This window comes from Cibotium barometz, chromosome 26, assembly GCF_041138505.1.
Source record: "Cibotium barometz isolate CiBa-2024 chromosome 26, ASM4113850v1, whole genome shotgun sequence".
In the NCBI taxonomy this organism is placed as follows: domain Eukaryota; kingdom Viridiplantae; phylum Streptophyta; class Polypodiopsida; order Cyatheales; family Cibotiaceae; genus Cibotium; species Cibotium barometz.
Genome location: NC_141071.1, coordinates 11524289 through 11542014, shown reverse-complemented (window position 1 = coordinate 11542014; position 17726 = coordinate 11524289). Strand labels below are relative to the sequence as shown.

Below are 17726 nucleotides of genomic sequence, written 5' to 3'. Positions count from 1 at the left end.
CTCTCTCTCTCTCTGTGTGACCCCTATAGGATAGATGACAATCTCAAGCTCCTCGTAATCAAAGAGGCATTGGGATTACTAGATGGCTTTTACAGTGTGGTAGTAGATGTAGGAGCTTCGAGAAAAAGCGCTTCATTTATAGGAAAATACTGAAGTGCATTCCGATAAGGAAATTAGTAAAGATGATGATGTAATAATCTTTAAGATTATTGATGGATGTCTCTTCTCTTTCTATACTCTCTCTCTCTCTCTCTCTCTCTCTCTCACACACACACACAGAGACACACACACACACACACACACACATGTAATCTTTAAGATTATTGATGGATGTCTCTTCTCTTTCTATACTCTCTCTCTCTCTCTCACACACACACACACACACACACACACACACACACATGTAATACACAGATAGTTTCTCTTACCTTTTTCTATGTGTTGGGTGTGAAACGTACCTGGGACAACGTGAGAAAAATAGAGAGACCATAAGTTTTATGTTGTTTTGGTGTTTGTGTGTGATTGTGTAGAGGCAAGCACAAGGACGATAGCATCAAAATTGGTGATTTCCAATACCATTCTCTCTTTAACTTGAGGTTAGTTTTATTGTTGCCCTTTTTCTCTCTATCTATTTGTGTGTCTGCAGTTAATATGTGATGCATAGCTAAAGAGATTTTTAAATTTTCATATGTTTGGTTAGTTGAGAGAGAGAGAGAGAGACTTTAAGAAGAGAGAAGAGATTACACAATAAAATACTATCTATATCTCTTTCTATCTCATCGAGTGTTTTAATATTGATAATTTGTATGGCAATTGTGACTGCAATGACAAATTTTGGTTGTCTAATACTTTAATGTGTGCACATAAATACAGTTTATAATGTGTAAAGTTAGCACATATCTAAATGTATATAGTGTTGGTATACAGTTGGTTTATTAGGATTATGTTATATGTTGACAAAGAGATGTTTGGAGAGCCTTAAGATATTCATTTTGGATTTTAGTAACAATGGATCAAATGCTGTAGTGGTTTTGCGAATGGAGCTTCCAATTCAGAAGTAGTTTTGTCTACCCCACCTGAGTTGATGAGTGTTTGAGCTGCAAAACACATTGCTCGATCAAGGTTTCCATCTAGACAACCAAGCTCTAAATGTCTACAAGCTATTGTGGACATATGCAAGAACATTGAGAAAAATCAAGTTGCTTGTAATAAGGAGTACTTAGATGCCCTTTGGGATGAGATCCGTGGAAGTGGCAGCCAAAGGGGAAATATGCTAAGAGATGAGTTGACACATCATCTCCATTGCGTTTTTGACAATAGTGGTTGCATGGAGAGTAACCAACTAGACGTGATTTCTTACATGGAAAATATGCATGTTGACATTAAGGAACATCTAGGTGGATGTAATAGGGATGTAAAGAACAAGTCGATTCTCCAAAAGAGCAAGTATGTACATTAGGCTTGGAGGTATTGAGTCTAAAGATATCCATTAATCGACTCAATGCTATTATGAAAAAGATGAGCCGTATGTTGGAATCTAGGGTAGTTGCGTAGAGATTTTTTGAGCATAATGATGTTATTACTCGAGGGACAAATTGTATTCCAACTTTCTAGATTTGGCTCTCCATGGTGATATTCATAAATTCTCTATGTTCTTAAATTCTTCACATCTCTCTTTCTATTTTGTTCTCTTGCTCTTCTTTTTCTGTCTCTCAATATGTTTTAAATTTCATGTTTTTTCTTGCTCTCTCTCTCTCTCTCTCTCTCTCTCTCTCTCTCTCTCTCTCTCTCTCTCTCTCTCTCTCTCTCTCTTTGAAGATAGAGAGACGTTTTTACTTATTAGTTCATAAGGAGATGGATTGTATATGTTAGACACACTTATCTATTATAAATTTATCTAATAATTACATCATGTTTACTACTATGTGGAGTCTATTGTCGAGAGTAGGGTCACATGTGTGATGATGGTTTTTGAAGTACAATAAATGTAATAAGGTAATATTATGTTGTGTGTTTGAAGTTAGGAATGTTTGTAAAAAGCAAATTAGTATTTGTTATTTTGTTTTTCAAAGGAGGTTGAAGATGGTTAGAAGCTTTATATACCTAAGCTCGAATCAAGTTGGTCGGTTTCAAATTTTGGATGCAACATGCATGTCTTACCATAATTGTTCACCGTGACAAGGGCTTGCATTCGAAAATAAATTGTTCTGAATTTAATGGAGTACTTTAATGAAAATGAAATTGAAACATTTGGAAGGGTTGAAGATGAGAAGGAGCATAGAGAATTCTATCGTAGAATCCATGCAGATCCGAGTAACAGAGCAACTCCCAATGCTTACCTCAAGAACCTATCAATGAACATTGGAATGTTCAGGAACATATAGATATGGCATGAAGCTCTGTTTCTTTTTATTTAAATGAGCTACCTATAGATGAGATTGGTCATGTTGATAATTCTCAACCTATTTGTTGTGTTGTTGGTGATGTGAAAGATATTAATTTCTAAAGTCACTCTATGAGGCATGTGTTTTATTTCCTTGGAATGTTAAGCACCCAACGACTGTGGTGGTATGTTCCGGAGATTGTACTTTTCACTCATTGTGGGAGCCCTTGATTATAAGTGTCATTTTGGTGGTGTACTAATTTGGAAATGTGAAGAGTCAAGGAAGCTTGGAAATGTGAACAGTCAAGGAAGCTTGGAAATGTGAACAGTCAAGGAAGCTTGGACATTATGTTAGCAAACACTATTATGCAAGTGGGAATATCTCTTTACTGCATTTGTAAAATCCTCCTCCTACATTGGTTGAGCTATTACTTGGTAGTGATAATACAAGTAAGGAATATATGCTCTTATAACAATGCCTTGGCATTCATTTTATTGGGTGCTCACTTGGATAATCAGTTCACTAGGGGGAGGAGTATTTAATTTTTGAATCCATAGTACCACCTATTATCGTGTTGGTTCTATAATACCTGATGAAATATGAGATGCGGCTCCTCAATTTGCCCAATTATATGTGTATGATATGGAGAATTAATTGGAAAATAGACTTCATGGCATACCTTCTTTAAATCATAATGTGCTTCAAAGGTTGCTGCAAACAATGATGTATGAACATAATCCGTACGCTTGTGCAGTTTGTACAATGAGAGAAATGCTGTAGATAAGTCCAAATGTTGATTTGAGAATGGTCATCACAGTGAAGCTCAATCAGCCTCAAGGCAATACTTGGTTCTTATAAGAAGTGAGATAGCTGCTATCATGCCTGGTCAAGGAGATGATTTTCATGTCACGGTCATAGAGATATTCAAATAATGTCTCACACTTGTGCTATAAAAAGAATATTTAACTTGCATCGTTCATATATGCCTTTCTTATACGTTCTTCTATTTCCTTGAGGAGAGGATGGTTGGCATCTTGGAATTCCACTCCATGGTAGGAATGGACAAGGTTCAAATGATGAGTCAAAGACTGTAAATCAACGGCAATATTATGCATATAGATCACAGATAAGGGAAGATAGAAATGCTTGCCTTTTGCCCGGTGGTCAACTTTTGCAACAACAGTAGCATATAGTAGCATGGAAGAATCAAGATTAGTATGGATACGTAATAACCAGAAAGCATTGTGTGCTAAAGTATACCAAGGGCTTGCAGATATTGGAGGCATTGTTGGATGCAGGATAGTTCTACCATCTACACATATTGGGGGGCCTTGATATATGCATCAATTGTATCAGGATTCAATAGAAATTGTTAGGTAGATGGGTCAATTTGACCTCTTTATTACCTTTACTTACAATCCTAAGTGGTATAAAATAAGCAATGCTTTACTACCGGGTTAGGCTGCCCAAGATCGACTTGACTTGACGGCATGGATCTTCTATGAGAAGTATAAGGATATGATGCGCCTATTGGTGAAAAAAGAATTATTTGGAAGGGTAGTGGGATTTGTTTCTGTTATTAAATTTTAAAAAAGGGGCCTACCACATGCACATATATTATTGATATTGGAAAGTGGATGTAAACCTACTGAGATAGCTCACTATGATAAGTTGGCATGTGCTGAACTTTCAAATGAGGTGATGTTTCCTGAGTTGCATAACATAATCACTTATTGTAATATCCATGGACTATGTGGGGAACTAAAGATGCGCTCTCCTTGCAAGCAAACATCGTTATCCTCGAATTTTTTTTGAGACTACTATCGAATTTTTTTTGAGACTACTATCGTTGATGATAATGGGTATCCAACTTACATGCGACGAGACGATGGTAGTTTCATCCAAGTAAAGGATAACAGGATGGATAGTCAATGGGTTGTTCCATATAACCCTTCTCTCTGTATGCGATATAAAGCCCATATTAACATAGAAGTATGCTCTACCATTACAAGAGTGAAATATTTTTATAAGTATGTATACAAAGGACATGATAGAGCTACTATCAAGTTGCAAGATACAAATGGCATTATTAATGAGGTCAGTCAATATTTGGATGCACAATAATACGTGTATGATTAGAAGAAAAAAGGAAAATATGATTGGAGGTATGTATAATGTTAGCCCAAGTGCAGGTGAGCAATACTATATACGCTTGTTACTCACAGTGTGTAAAGACTGAAAATCTTTTGAGGAAGTACAAACAGTGAATGGACATTTGTATCCCTGTTTTAAGGTTGCATGTGAAGCTAAAGGAACGCTAGCTATGGCTGAGTTAAGGAAAAATGTGAGAGAACAAAATTAGAAGAAAAGTAGAATATGATTGCAGCGCAAGAGGAAGAGAGCCGGTGACGGTAAAAATTAGAAAAGAGAGAGAAAAAGCTGCTGGGATTTAGCGCAAATGGTTTTTTTGTAAAAAAAAAAATAATTGTGGATAAAGAGAGACCCTCCACACCATCCAATTTCCAATTTGCTGAATTATGAAGATTCAGAAAGGTGGTGAAGATCTCTAACCCTTAATGTAAAGATCCATCCAATGGTTCACAAAATTTCCATAAACCATTCTAGTTTTTTACCCAAAGGTTTCTATTTCTTTGCTTTCTTTACTCGTTGGGTTTTTGTGAGCTCCTCCTCTCTTTGTCTTCTACAAGCCTTTCTTTTTCTTGTGAGAATTTTCCTTTGATTTGTTGAAGCTTTAGTAATTCACAAAAACCAAACCTTTGGCCTTCTTTGCTCCAATTAATTGCACAAATCTTGCTTTTGAATTTTTCTTCAAAAACGCTTCTTCTTGAGTGGTCCCCAAAGCTTTGATACCACTGTTAGGACCTTGAAGACCCTTGGAGAAAGAATTTTAATTTCTCAACACAAAAATTAGAGCATAACATATACTTGCATAAATTAAAAGCATAAACCTTAATAAACAAAATTAAAAGCATAAACCTTAATAAACAAAATTAAAAGAGAGAAGGAGAATGGAGTAGAGGTCACCATCCACACATGATTGGGTTGAATCTCCCTCGGATAAAGTGTGGCCCTTGTACTACTCACCCATATTTATATATATTAGAAAAAGCTTGCTTTCTAAAAAGATAACTTCCAAAAATAAAGCACAAGTGCTTTATAGTTTTTGAGCGTAAAAGCTCTACAAAATATATATAAACTCTTGAGCCTACCAAAAGTATAAAATACTATTTGGTATGTACAAAGGCATAAGTCCTTAGCCTTATAAAAATATTGATGCCTAAATATGAAATCATAAAAGGTGTTCACATGTCTTCCAAAATATCTCATAATGGTCCCACATGTTCCACCCGCAATTAACACATAATCTACCACTTAATCATCACCTTCGTGCAAAATAATATGTTAGTGTACATAACTAATTAAACACATTAATCCTCACCATATCATACCAACACACATAGCTTGATTAAACGCATTAATCCTAGTAGATGACATTAATAAAAGGTGCACCCAACTAAAATATCCTAAAATAAAATAATGGGTATCCCCATAGAGGTTATGTTTTGGGTGCGTCTTGATCTTCATTTTGTCACTGCAAGGTATTTTTGATAGTTTTGGAAAGTTTTGGTGGAGAACTGTCTCTGCTCAAAATTTGGTTATTATAGTGCAGCAGTGCTTTTTGGGAGTGCAAAAAGTGTTTGCACATGTATTATTGACATTGGGTGTATGTACATGTACTCTGGTCACATTTGGTGACATACATAATGTGCTAAAGTACCCAGCAGTCTCACACAAGATACTCCTGTTTTACAGGTTACATACATAAATTGTCAGTTTGCAGGTTTCTGCTTATTTTAGGATAACATGTATGACGAAATCAATCAGATTGTTAGCAAGAAGCTAGACAAGAATAACTTCCATGCCTGGAAGTTTGGAATGACCAATTTTGCTGATGGGTAAAGAATTTTGGGACTATGTCAAAGGAGACAATGAGGAGCCTCCAGAGTTGTCTGAAGAGAATGCCACTCCAACAGATATGAAGGCATTCAAGGATTGGAATTAGGGTACAAGTAAAGTCATGTATTGACTTTTGATCAATATCGCAAACGCTATGATAGGACATATATAGGATGTAAACACTCCAGCAGTTACATGGCAAAATCTGGTGCAGATGTTCCAAATCAACATAAAGGTAAAGAACTTGTAGCTGAAGGAAGAGCTGCATACTGTGGAAAAGAAAAGCATGTCTATCAATGAGTATGCGTTAAAGATCAAGGAAATTTTTGAATCCCTTGGTTTAATCAATGTATCGGTGAAAGATGATGATTTGGTGAGTGTTTGTTTGAATGGGCTTGACAAGGAGTACAAGCCATTCAAGACCTCCATTGCAAATGAGAGAGAATATTCCCAACTTTCGGGCTTGGTGTCTATGCGAATCATAGAAGAAAAGGCTCTAGGTGAGGATTCTTCTTCACAAATCAAGAACACATCGGAATAGGCTTTCTACTCTAGTTCAGGTAGAGGCAAAGGTAGAGGCCAAAGAGGTGGCCGACAAGGAGATCATAATTCTAGACAACAACAGTCCAATGATTCATAGAGAAGTAATCATACATAGGTGGAAGAGGCTAGTCTAAATGCAGGGGGAGCCAAAGAGGCCGAGGTGGTTGGAAAAGAAATCAGAATGCAAATAGCATAGAGTGCTATTATTATGGTAAACCAGGACACATGGCAAAGGACTGCCATAAAAAGCAAAATGATATTAAAAGTGGAAAGTTGCAGCAAGGTAACTATGCATCATCTAGTAAAATAGGGAGGTGATGATGACAGAAGTGAGCAACTACTTGTGATGCAGCACATGCTCAATCCCATAACAGGGGATGCGTTAGGATCTCAAGATATATTGTATGTTGATTCTAGCGCCTCTAACCACATGACCAGTCATGCTGAGTAGTTTAGAGACATGTAGAAAATGGAAAAACTAGGTTATGTAGAAACAGGTGATGATGCTGCACATCTCATTGCGCATGTTGGTAAAGTGCCATTGTCTATGCAGGATGGAAAAATGAAGTACTTGGTAGATGTATTTCATGTTCCAAATATTACAAAGAATCTAGTTTCTGTTGGACAGATGGTTGTAGGGTCTGCAAGAGAGGTTTAACCTCAAGGATGTTTTGTGGAAGACTTTAAAAATCAGTGTCTCTTGGTTGCAAAGGGTAACAAAAATGGCAGGATGTTTACTTTGGATGTGAACATGCTTGAGGTAAAGGCAGCCATGTTTGCGCATGGAACACGTGTCATTGCAGATATTGACATATGGCACAAGCGCATTGGTCATGTGAATGTACAGCCAACTGAAGTCTATGTAGGCCCAAAATATTGTTGCAGGTTTGCCAAAGTTTAAGGTTGATGGCACTGCATAAAGTATGTGAAGCATGCCAGCTTGGTAAGCACGCTAAACATGCTTTCCCACATGAAAAGCATGTCAGTTGCAAGGCCATTGGATGTCATAGATTTACATGTATGGGCACCAACCAAGACTATGACCACACTAGGAAACTGTGGGTTTACTTCATGAAGGAGAAAAGTGAGGTGTTTGCTCACTTTCAAAGATTTAAAACCTTGGTCGAGAAGGAAAAAGGCATGCAAATAAAATTCCTGAGATCATATGGAGGGAGAGAATATTTCTCCAAATCAGTTCAGTGATTTTCTAAGAAACTAGGGAATCAAGAGGCAGTTTACATGTAGGTACACTCCGCAACAGAATGGTATCGTAGAAAGAAAAAATAGGCACATTGCAAAAGTGGCACGTGCCTTGATGGCTGAAAAGAATATGCCACATTATTTTTGGGCAGAAGTAGTAGCAACTACTGTGTACATTATGAACAGGACACCCACAACAGTTGTTCATGGTATAACTCTTGAACATAAGTTTACAGGCATAAGACCAGATATGTCTCACTTGAAAGTGTTTGGGTGTATTGCATATGTGCATGTTCTTAATGAAGTAAGAACAAAGTTGGATCTAAAGGCAGAGAAATGCATCTTTATTGGTTATGCTATGGAGCAGAAAGGTTGTAGATGCTATAACCTCACCGCTTGTGAGATGAGAGTAAGAAGAAATGTTGTCTTCGATGAGATGAGTAGCTCTGGTATGCACCAATATGGAAGACAACATAATATATAGATGTAAAAAGTGTTGATGTTGCACCACATGTAGAGAAGAAATCACAGGTGCTTAGTGGACTTGGAGAGTCCTCTAGCAATGGATCCAATGTTAGCCCATGGTTAGGCAGGTTGAGGATAGATGTAGGTACACATGTATCACGCAAAGGAAAGAAAAAGGTAGATGTTAATCCATTTCTAGGGTTAACAAGAACTACGACCATTATCTTACATCAAGGAGTCAAGGTAGATACACCAAAGGGTCATACATTCAACATATGAAGCAATGGTGTCTAAAGCTACAACTTGGACAGGCGCCCGTAATGGTGTGATGGAGTATTTATGGCGATTCCCGCTTCAAGAGCATGTGGTATCAAGTTAGGATAAAGTCCTAAGTGATGTACTTCATGGATATATTATGAGAGTATCATTGTAATAGCATTAGCCTATTATGATCCTAAAGTGCCCAATCGACCACAGTTTAAGTGAGTGTGAACACTTATGGCCATGTATATAAGTGAATATCTCTCATAATACAACATACTCTCCCATTGTTCAATTGAGTATTTCTCTTGCTAATTTCTGTCCCTAATGCATGCTAGTGAGTGTGTGTGAGTGAAGTGAGGTGAGAGGAGGGACGAGTACCCGTAGTGAAATGCGATGGTATGACAACGCTCGTGGGAGGCATGATGAAATTTCTTCTCAAGGAGTTGTAGAGCTTAGAGACCTCAAGGGTTACGAGCTTGGCCATTGGAAAGATCCTCACAACAGTTGCGGTTCACTAGGTGATCTCTTGTTGGATGCGTTTCAAGGGGGGTTAGGGTGAGACATAACAGTAGTTCAACCTTTTATGCCTGATCTATCAGTAGGTCACTCATATGTGGATGGTGACTCTAGCAGCTCTGAGCAGAGTCTTGATGAGGAGCTTGGTATTCCATATGTGGTTACTCCTGGTGTAAGGAGAACTAGGGCTATTTTGAGGACACCTGGCAGTGATCCAGGTGTACGCAGGTTTACGAGGGTCAGATACCTTGTTGACAGGTTGAGATATGATGGATATACAACCCATCATTATGCTCACATGGTGAAAGAAATACATGAAGTTGAGCCCACTTGTTTTGAGCAGGCACTTGGAAATAAGAAATGGGAAGATGCCATGAATGAGGAGATGGCAACATTGGATGAAAATGCAACATGGGAGCTAGTGTCTTTGCTTAAGGAAAAGAAGGCAATTGGATGTAAGTGGGTGTATAGAGTCAAGCATAACGCTGATGGTTCAATGAGAAAGTATAAGGCAAGATTGGTTGCCAAGGGCTATGCACAGACTTATGGCATTGACTATGAGGAGACACTCAACCCAGTTTGTAAGAATGGCAACCATGAGAGTTGTCATTGCTATGGCTACGACAAAGGCAAGATTGGTTGCCAAGGGCTATGCACAGACTTATGGCATTGACTATGAGGAGACACTCAACCCAGTTTGTAAGAATGGCAACCATGAGAGTTGTCATTGCTATGGCTACGACAAAGGGTTGGTCTTTATATCAGATGGATGTAAAGAATGCCTTCTTTGCATGGTGATTTGCAATAAGAAGAAGTATACATGATGCAGTCCCACTAGGTTATGAGAGTGATGCACACGACAAAGGGTTGGTCTTTATATCAGATGGATGTAAAGAATGCCTTCTTTGCATGGTGATTTGCAATAAGAAGAAGTATACATGATGCAGTCCCACTAGGTTATGAGAGTGATGCACACCTAGATTTTGTGTGCAGGTTATGCAAAGCCTTGTATGGCTTGAAGCAGGCACCCAGAGCATGGACAAATGGGAGACTCTTGTTACCATTGGATTTTAGATATTCAATGTATATTTTTCACTATATGTGAAAAAGACAGATAGAGGGATCATGCTATTAGTCATCCATATGGATGACTTTATTATCACTGGTGATAGTGATGCTAACATACATGATGTTAGGAGGCTTTTGAAGAAGAAGTTTAAGATGAAGGATTTAGATGAGCTACGATATTTCTTGGGCATAGAGGTGGTGAGATCACCTCATGGCATTTTTCTATTGTAGAGGCAGTATGGCTTGGAGATGTTGTCCTAGTATGGTATGACAGACCATAAGCCTATTTCAGTGCTATTGGAGCATAACACAAAGCTTTTCACAAATACACGTGAGCTTTTTAAGGATCCCAGTACGTACAGGCGCATAGTGGCTAGTTTGATCTATATGACCATGGTCCATTACTAGGCTAGACTTGAGCTATGATGTTGGATTGGTGAGTCAGTTTATACAGGCCTGTAAGGAAGCCACACTTGGATGAGGCTAGACAGATTCTCAGGTACACAAAGTCCACAGTTGATTATGGACTTTTCTATCTCATCAAGGCCGGTATAGAGATACAGTTGCATGGGTACACAGATGCTGATTAGGCTGGTAGTATTGCAGACATGAGATCTACAAGTGGTTTTATATTCTCATTTGGGAGTGTTGCCATGAGTTGGAGAAGTAAGAAGCATCCAACAGTTTCCTTATCGAGTATAGAGGTAGAGTATAGGGGTGTTGTTATGGAAGCTTGTGAGGTAGCTTGGTTTCAGAAGCTACTTGGTGATATAGGTGAGCCCGTGGATAGGGCAGTTGTTGTAATGATTGTGACAACATGAGCAGCATATAGCTGGCTATAGTAACCTAGTATACCATGCTAGAATGAAGCACATTGAGGTGCATTATCACTTTGTGAGGGTGAAGGTTCTAGCAGGTGATGTAGATCTAGTATATGTCAACATAGAGTATCAGGTGGCCGACATCTTCACGAAGGCATTAGGCACATAGAAGCTCCACAGGTTTAAGAGCTTACTTGGAGTGCAATGTGTGGAGTTGAGCTCAAGGGGGAGTGTTTAGATATCGAGCTCAACTAGTGCTACGACGGACATTTATGACCCGCCTGGGTGATAGCTTCTGCACTTACGCCACTGGCATGGTTGGTGAGATTATGGTTGATATGCCGCTAGTGTGACAGCCACTTTGGAGTACTAGAGCTATGGCATAGCTATAGCACCATCTCATATAGTTAGGTTCACACTATGGACCGATCATTATATGTTGTTTGTAGGAGAGTACTTTCCCTTTATGTAGGTACTCTTATCTTTTAGTTATATGTTTGTAGAGAAGAGAAGAAAGTAGAAGAAAATTCAACCATCCTTCTCTCTCTTCTGTCTTGCTTTCTCTTGTGTGTGTGTGTGTGTTTGCTTGCAAGGATCTCAACCTCTCTCTCTCTCTCTCTCTCTCTCTCTCTCTCTCTCCCGCTCCCCCGCATTCTCTTTAACTAACATCTAGTAAACCATTCCTTTGCATTCCTCTTCTTTATTATGTACTTAAGTTGAAAATTCATTGTTTATTTATAGATATGGAACCAAGAAAAGCTTTCAAAAGATCGCTAAATCTCCAAGGAGCTGAACTTTAAGAAGGTAGAAAACCAACACTTTTTTCTTACTATTTTGAGCTTTAATTAATGTTTTGTATTGCCTAATAGATAGTGTATTTCCTTGTCGAGATAAAAAGTCAAGTGATATGCTATTGTTTAAGTTTTTGCAAAGAAGTAAATCTAACCAAGAGCTCCATATTTTTCATGAGATGTTCAATAAGCCACTAGATTATGCAAAGATAATTGATCAGCACAATGATTTTCTAGAGAAATATCTTCATGAACCATACATGTGAAGGAAGGATATGCAATGAAGATAGAGGCTATGTGCATATCACAGATATCTATATGGTAGAGAAGGGAGAGAAAAATATGGTAAATAAGAAGTATGATATTTTGCCAGAGATAGTCAAAGCAAAATGTGGCATTCATCTAAGGAAGTGCAGGCTTTTAGATGAAAACCTTGCTTTTACAACTTTTTTTTGGTGCCAGCAGGAGGATCATGAAGAGGAGCAAGAATCTAGTGCTGAAGTCCTCTCAAATATGCCAAAAGATATTGATGATATAGAAGAGGAATTCAATCATGAAGAAGAAGAGAAGGAGGTTGCTGCTCTGGATCTAATTGGGCTAAAGTCTGAAACACTGAAGATGGTTGAGGACATTGGGTCATTGGATATTCATAATTGGAATCATGCTATTCCTTTATGAATATCACTTAGAATATGTTCTTCTAAGTGATATTCAACAAATCTTTAACTTAAGAGAATTTTGTGCACTAGCAATAATTGCTGAGTCATATACTTTAGACGTTGAGTTCATTGATGAAGATGATCCCTTCATTCCATTGGAAGATAATTTCAATCCACAAGAATATCTGGCAATCTATTTTGATGAGACTACCAAGTTTGAAGAGACATAAGAGATGGATGATGCAATGTTTCACCAAGACCAACAACAATTCGGATTTGACCAACTTGGCAAGAGCAAGAAAAAGAAGGAAGATAAAGCCGATAATACCATCGACTTGTGGACTGACAAACAATTACAATTGAATGAAAATATATAGGTAATGCTTTTGTATTTATTTTATCATTAGAATGTTATTTTCTTGTGAATTTGTATTTTCATTAAAAAAATTAGTTGCTTTTATTGAAGAGGATAACTTCTTGCTTAGAGCATCTGGGAAAAGTGAGAGAGGACATGGAAGAGATGCAGCTATTTCATATAAATATAAATGCATGAGGCTATGCATGTTACTTATCTCTAAAAGCAATGCATAGAGGCTTAGCTAATGCATAAGCTTCATGCATAAGATTTATACATGAGGCTTATGCATGAGGCTTTGTGCACAAGTCTCATGCATGTGGCTTATTCATAAGCCTCATGGATAAACCTTATGTATATGAGGCTTATGCATATGGCCTTACGCATATGGCTAATGCATAAGTCTCATGCATGAGGCTTATGCACTAGCTTCATGCATGAGGCTTATGCACTAGCTTCATGCATAAGATTTATGTCCTTGCCTAATGCATGAGGCTAAGGCCTATGGCCAGCTCTTGAGAGAAACATAGCTCTCAAAAGGCTATCCATAGAGCATGGAAAAAATAACAAACCCTAGTCTTAAAAGCCCTAAAGCTTACAAAGCCTATAACATTTAAAAGCATAAGAGAAGAAACATGAAAGAAAGAGATCTCTTACCTTATGAGGCTTGTATGTGTCGATAACCTACAAAATCAAACCAAATCAAGAAAAATAAGTATTAGTAACCCTAGTCCTAGTTGTAATAGAGAAAGTATATACAAAACCCTAATCTTAATAGAAATCTTAATGAAAACTTCTACATAACATAGAAAACTTATTATTATTTTTTTCCTTCTCATCGAAGCTTAACCCTACCCTAGGTTCTACATAAAAATCCTAATAAAGAGCTTTGATAAAGAGCCACTCTTTATGGAGTTACTTGTGACATGATGCCAGAAGCGCACTTGTTCGCCTATTGGACCCTAGGAACATTTCCTTTCCCCAATTTGGAATGTGGATTTCTCAGGGTTACACGACGATCAATAATTTTGTTTTTAAGAAATAGAAACGATAGCAGCTATTTTGGCTCACGTAGCTCAAAGGATAGAGCATTCCCATTCACTAGGAAACTAACCCAGTTCGAGTAGTGGGCTGGTGGGAGGAACATCGTTCTATGGCCAGCTTGTGCCCCTTGGCATGGTGCCCTTGGTGTGTGTTCTAAATTCCCCTATCCCCTATTTATTTAATGAATCCCTTTCGTTGTTTCCATATATTTGTGGCAGTTTGTGCCAAGACAATGTGCGGGGGGCCCTAGGCTCCCTTCTGTCAGCTGCTCACAACCAACCTACTTTTGTCTAGTGGTTCTCCATCAAAGCTCTTTTTTAGGGTTTCTATTTGTAGAATCTTGTTTTTAGTGTGTGTGTGTGACGCACAAAAAAAAAAACAAGTGATGTTGCAAGAGCTTGTATTTATCTATAATTACAACCAAACAAATAAAGACAATCCTTGAAGGAAATTGGTTTTTATTATTGAAAACCCATGAAATGATATCAGATATAACTACAATACTAATTTAAAACCAAGGTCAAATTTTAACCAAAGTTTCTCAATTCAAAGTAGTGGCTAAGGGACTCAAATGGCAAGAAGGAGAGGTGTTTTTAGGAACATGAAAGTGAACTATTGAGTTTACACAATATTGGTAAATCAATAAAAGATAAGAGCAAGGTCACACACACTGCCATACACAATATTGATTTTACACAATATTTGTGAATCAATGAAAACTAAGAGCATGGTCACACACATTGCCGTACACACAGCCAAACATTTAATTCTCGGTTTTAAACAAAATTTAAAATTTATAGTATATTGTTTTTTGGTTAGTGCTAGCAAAAAACCTTATAAAAACTTTGGGTACTGAAAAACCCACATGACATAAGTAATAATGATTGTGCATGTGTGTGCATGTGTGTTATATTACTTATGTCTAATGAATGTTTAGATCTTACTATATATAGATATGGAGAGATAGACATATATAGAGAGAGAAAGAGAGCGAGAGAGATAGGGGAGAGAGGTAGGTTAGAGAGAGAGAGAGAGACAGAGAGAGAAAAATGAAATGAAATGAAATTTTATTATTGTCTTCGAAGGACCATAACGGGTCCATGAGACACATGAAATTTTATTATTGTCTTCGAAGGACCATAACGGGTCCATGAGACACATGAGACACATGAAATTTTATTATTGTCTTCGAAGGACCATAAGGGGTCCATGAGACACATGTCGAACATACATGAATACATAAGTTGATGCACTCGGGAGCCTCATCGGAAAGCATAATGAAACTGAAATGTGTGAAGGGAGAGAGAAATAAATTGCTGCTCACCAAAAATTTATCATCAATAAAATGCATTAATAAGAATATTGTGCTAAGCCCATATACATGTGCAAACCTACTAGGTTATGACCACAGCCTCCGAAATGCCATTATTAAACCTCCCTAGTGTAATTTGTGCTACTTAAATTACTTCAACATCTCACATGGAACTACTAGATTGTGAGCATAGTCTCCTGAATGCCATTAGCATGCTCACCTCCCTGGAAAAATTTGCACTAATTAAATAACCTTAACCTCTCACATGGAACTAGCAACAAGATCAACTCCTAAAATTCTTAGGGATATTTTGATGGCATTGTTTGGGTCCACACACACAATCCTCCAGTCATTATCTTCAACACTCTTGCTGAAGGTAGTGACTTCCATTCAGACAAGTTTGTGCATATAGACTAAGGTTTTATCAGGTGCATTCTCCCACTTGTAATTCAACTTGGCTTATGTGTGATTCATTCACAAAAAATCCCATGGTTGCACACTAAAATCCTCTTTGAACATGTCTTTTGTTGTGTTTGTGCAACCAGTTTTTTGGAAATCACTTCAAAACATGGTATCTACAAGAGATCATTGATGAAAAATAGAATGCTCCCAATATTTAAAGTAGTGCTTCTGCAAGCCATTGATCAAGAGTGGCAAGGGTGGGGGATTTCTCCAATGGTGGTTTATCAACATTGCTATTGAATTCCGATACCGGCATTGAGTCGTTAATCTCACCAAAAATCAACTCAAGTGATTCCCAACTTAGAGTGCTAGGAACATTGTGGTGGAAGGGAAGTGTTGTCACTGAATCTTGATCAAGTGGTTGATTGCATGTTGTTGGAGCTAGCATAGAATGGTCATGTGGTAGGATTGGCATGGAACTTTCTAGGTGCCTTTGAGTAAGAGGGCTCGATGTGGGTTGCAATGTGGATGAAGGCCTAAGATTAATATTGTGTGAAAATTGTTTTTGGAAGGGTGGAAATACTTGGGAAGGAGGAGGGGGAGGGTTCACATGGGAAGGAGGGCGTGTGTTTTGAGGGTTAGTGGTGGGAGAAGGTAGGGGTTGTGTTTGACTATCCACTAAGGTTTCATTGGGGAAGTTGAGTTTAGCTTTGGGCCCTCTGAATTTGAAGGCAGCCTTGTCGTAGGCTCGGGCGGCCTCTTCTGCGGTGTGAAAAGTGCCGAGCCAGACACGGGCGGCCTTCTTGGGGTCCCTAATTTCGGCCGCCCATTTGCCCCAAGGCCGGTGTCTGACTCCGCGGAACTTCCTTCGCTTCTGATAGTGTTGGGGTTCGGTAATGTTGGCAAGCAGCCTCTTGAGTGCCTTTTTGGAGATCTCGGACCATCGCACTGCGCGAGAAAGCTCAACAAGAAGCCTTTCGAGCTCCATTGCTGCAACAGTACGCAGGAAATTAATCCAAAGTATTAACTGCATTATTGATCCTGTAATGCAATCCCATTAGCTGTAATCGCTTTCTTAATGCAATATAGATTACACGACCAGAGCTACGTTACCTTGTAATGCAGCGGCCGATTGGTAATTAGGCTGCGGCGACGATATCAAATCAGGTTGCAGGCTAGCATGGAGAGCTGGCTGGCTCGATAACGTCGCTGCAATATGCAGAGGATGGCTCGTTAGGTTAAACGATGTCGAGGCGGCAGCTGCATCAATATTACTGGGCTCATTAATTGTGTCCTCTGCTAATGAAACCATTAAACCATTGCAGCAATTTGAAGCAGCTGCAGCTGCAGCTGCTTGTGTACTGTGTGTACTTATAAGAGCGGAGATCATTTGATCTTCAGCGCCAGTATATTGCAACGTATAATGCGACAGCAGCGGATGATCAGCGATGAAGCGCGACATGGGATTAATTAATTAAAGATCACAAGCCGCTAATCCGAAGCTAGCTTTTACTTAATTGCTAGAATATTGCAAGGCTAAGGTCTAAGGCTCAAAAGCCTAGCCTCGCGAAGGTCCTTATAAAGGAGCTTTGGGCTCTCAAAGCCTGTGGAAAAAAAAAAGGGTTTGTTAAGATTTGGACTGATAAAATCAGATTTCATACAGCCTTGCAAAAAATGAAGAGATTTATAAAGGTTAAAAAAGTTAGATTTTTGTACCTGCCCCAAAGTCAAGTGCGGTCGAAAAATAGCAAATTGAACCGACCAATTTGACTTGAAAGTCGCTTTGCCCGTGGTAGTCGGTCTACAACACGTGCAAAATACAGAACCCACCATATTGAACCCTCCCCAAATAAAGTACATTCAACCCTCCCCACTGTAAAAAGATAAACTTTTTTCTAACAAGTGAAAAAAAATTACCCTCAAG

General features: G+C 38.4%; 1 protein-coding gene across 1 annotated transcript; it reads right to left on the bottom strand.

The window, feature by feature from the left end:
• Nucleotides 1-15347: 15347 nt before the first annotated feature.
• On the bottom strand, nt 15348-17337 carry LOC147623665 (uncharacterized). The gene is made up of 2 exons (XM_086820875.1): nt 16916-17337; nt 15348-16792 (listed from the first exon to the last, which is right to left on the bottom strand). The coding sequence occupies exons 1-2, from the start codon at nt 17262-17264 to the stop codon at nt 16017-16019; spliced, it is 1125 nt and encodes a 374-aa protein (XP_086677001.1). The 5' UTR covers nt 17265-17337; the 3' UTR covers nt 15348-16016.
• Nucleotides 17338-17726: the final 389 nt, after the last annotated feature.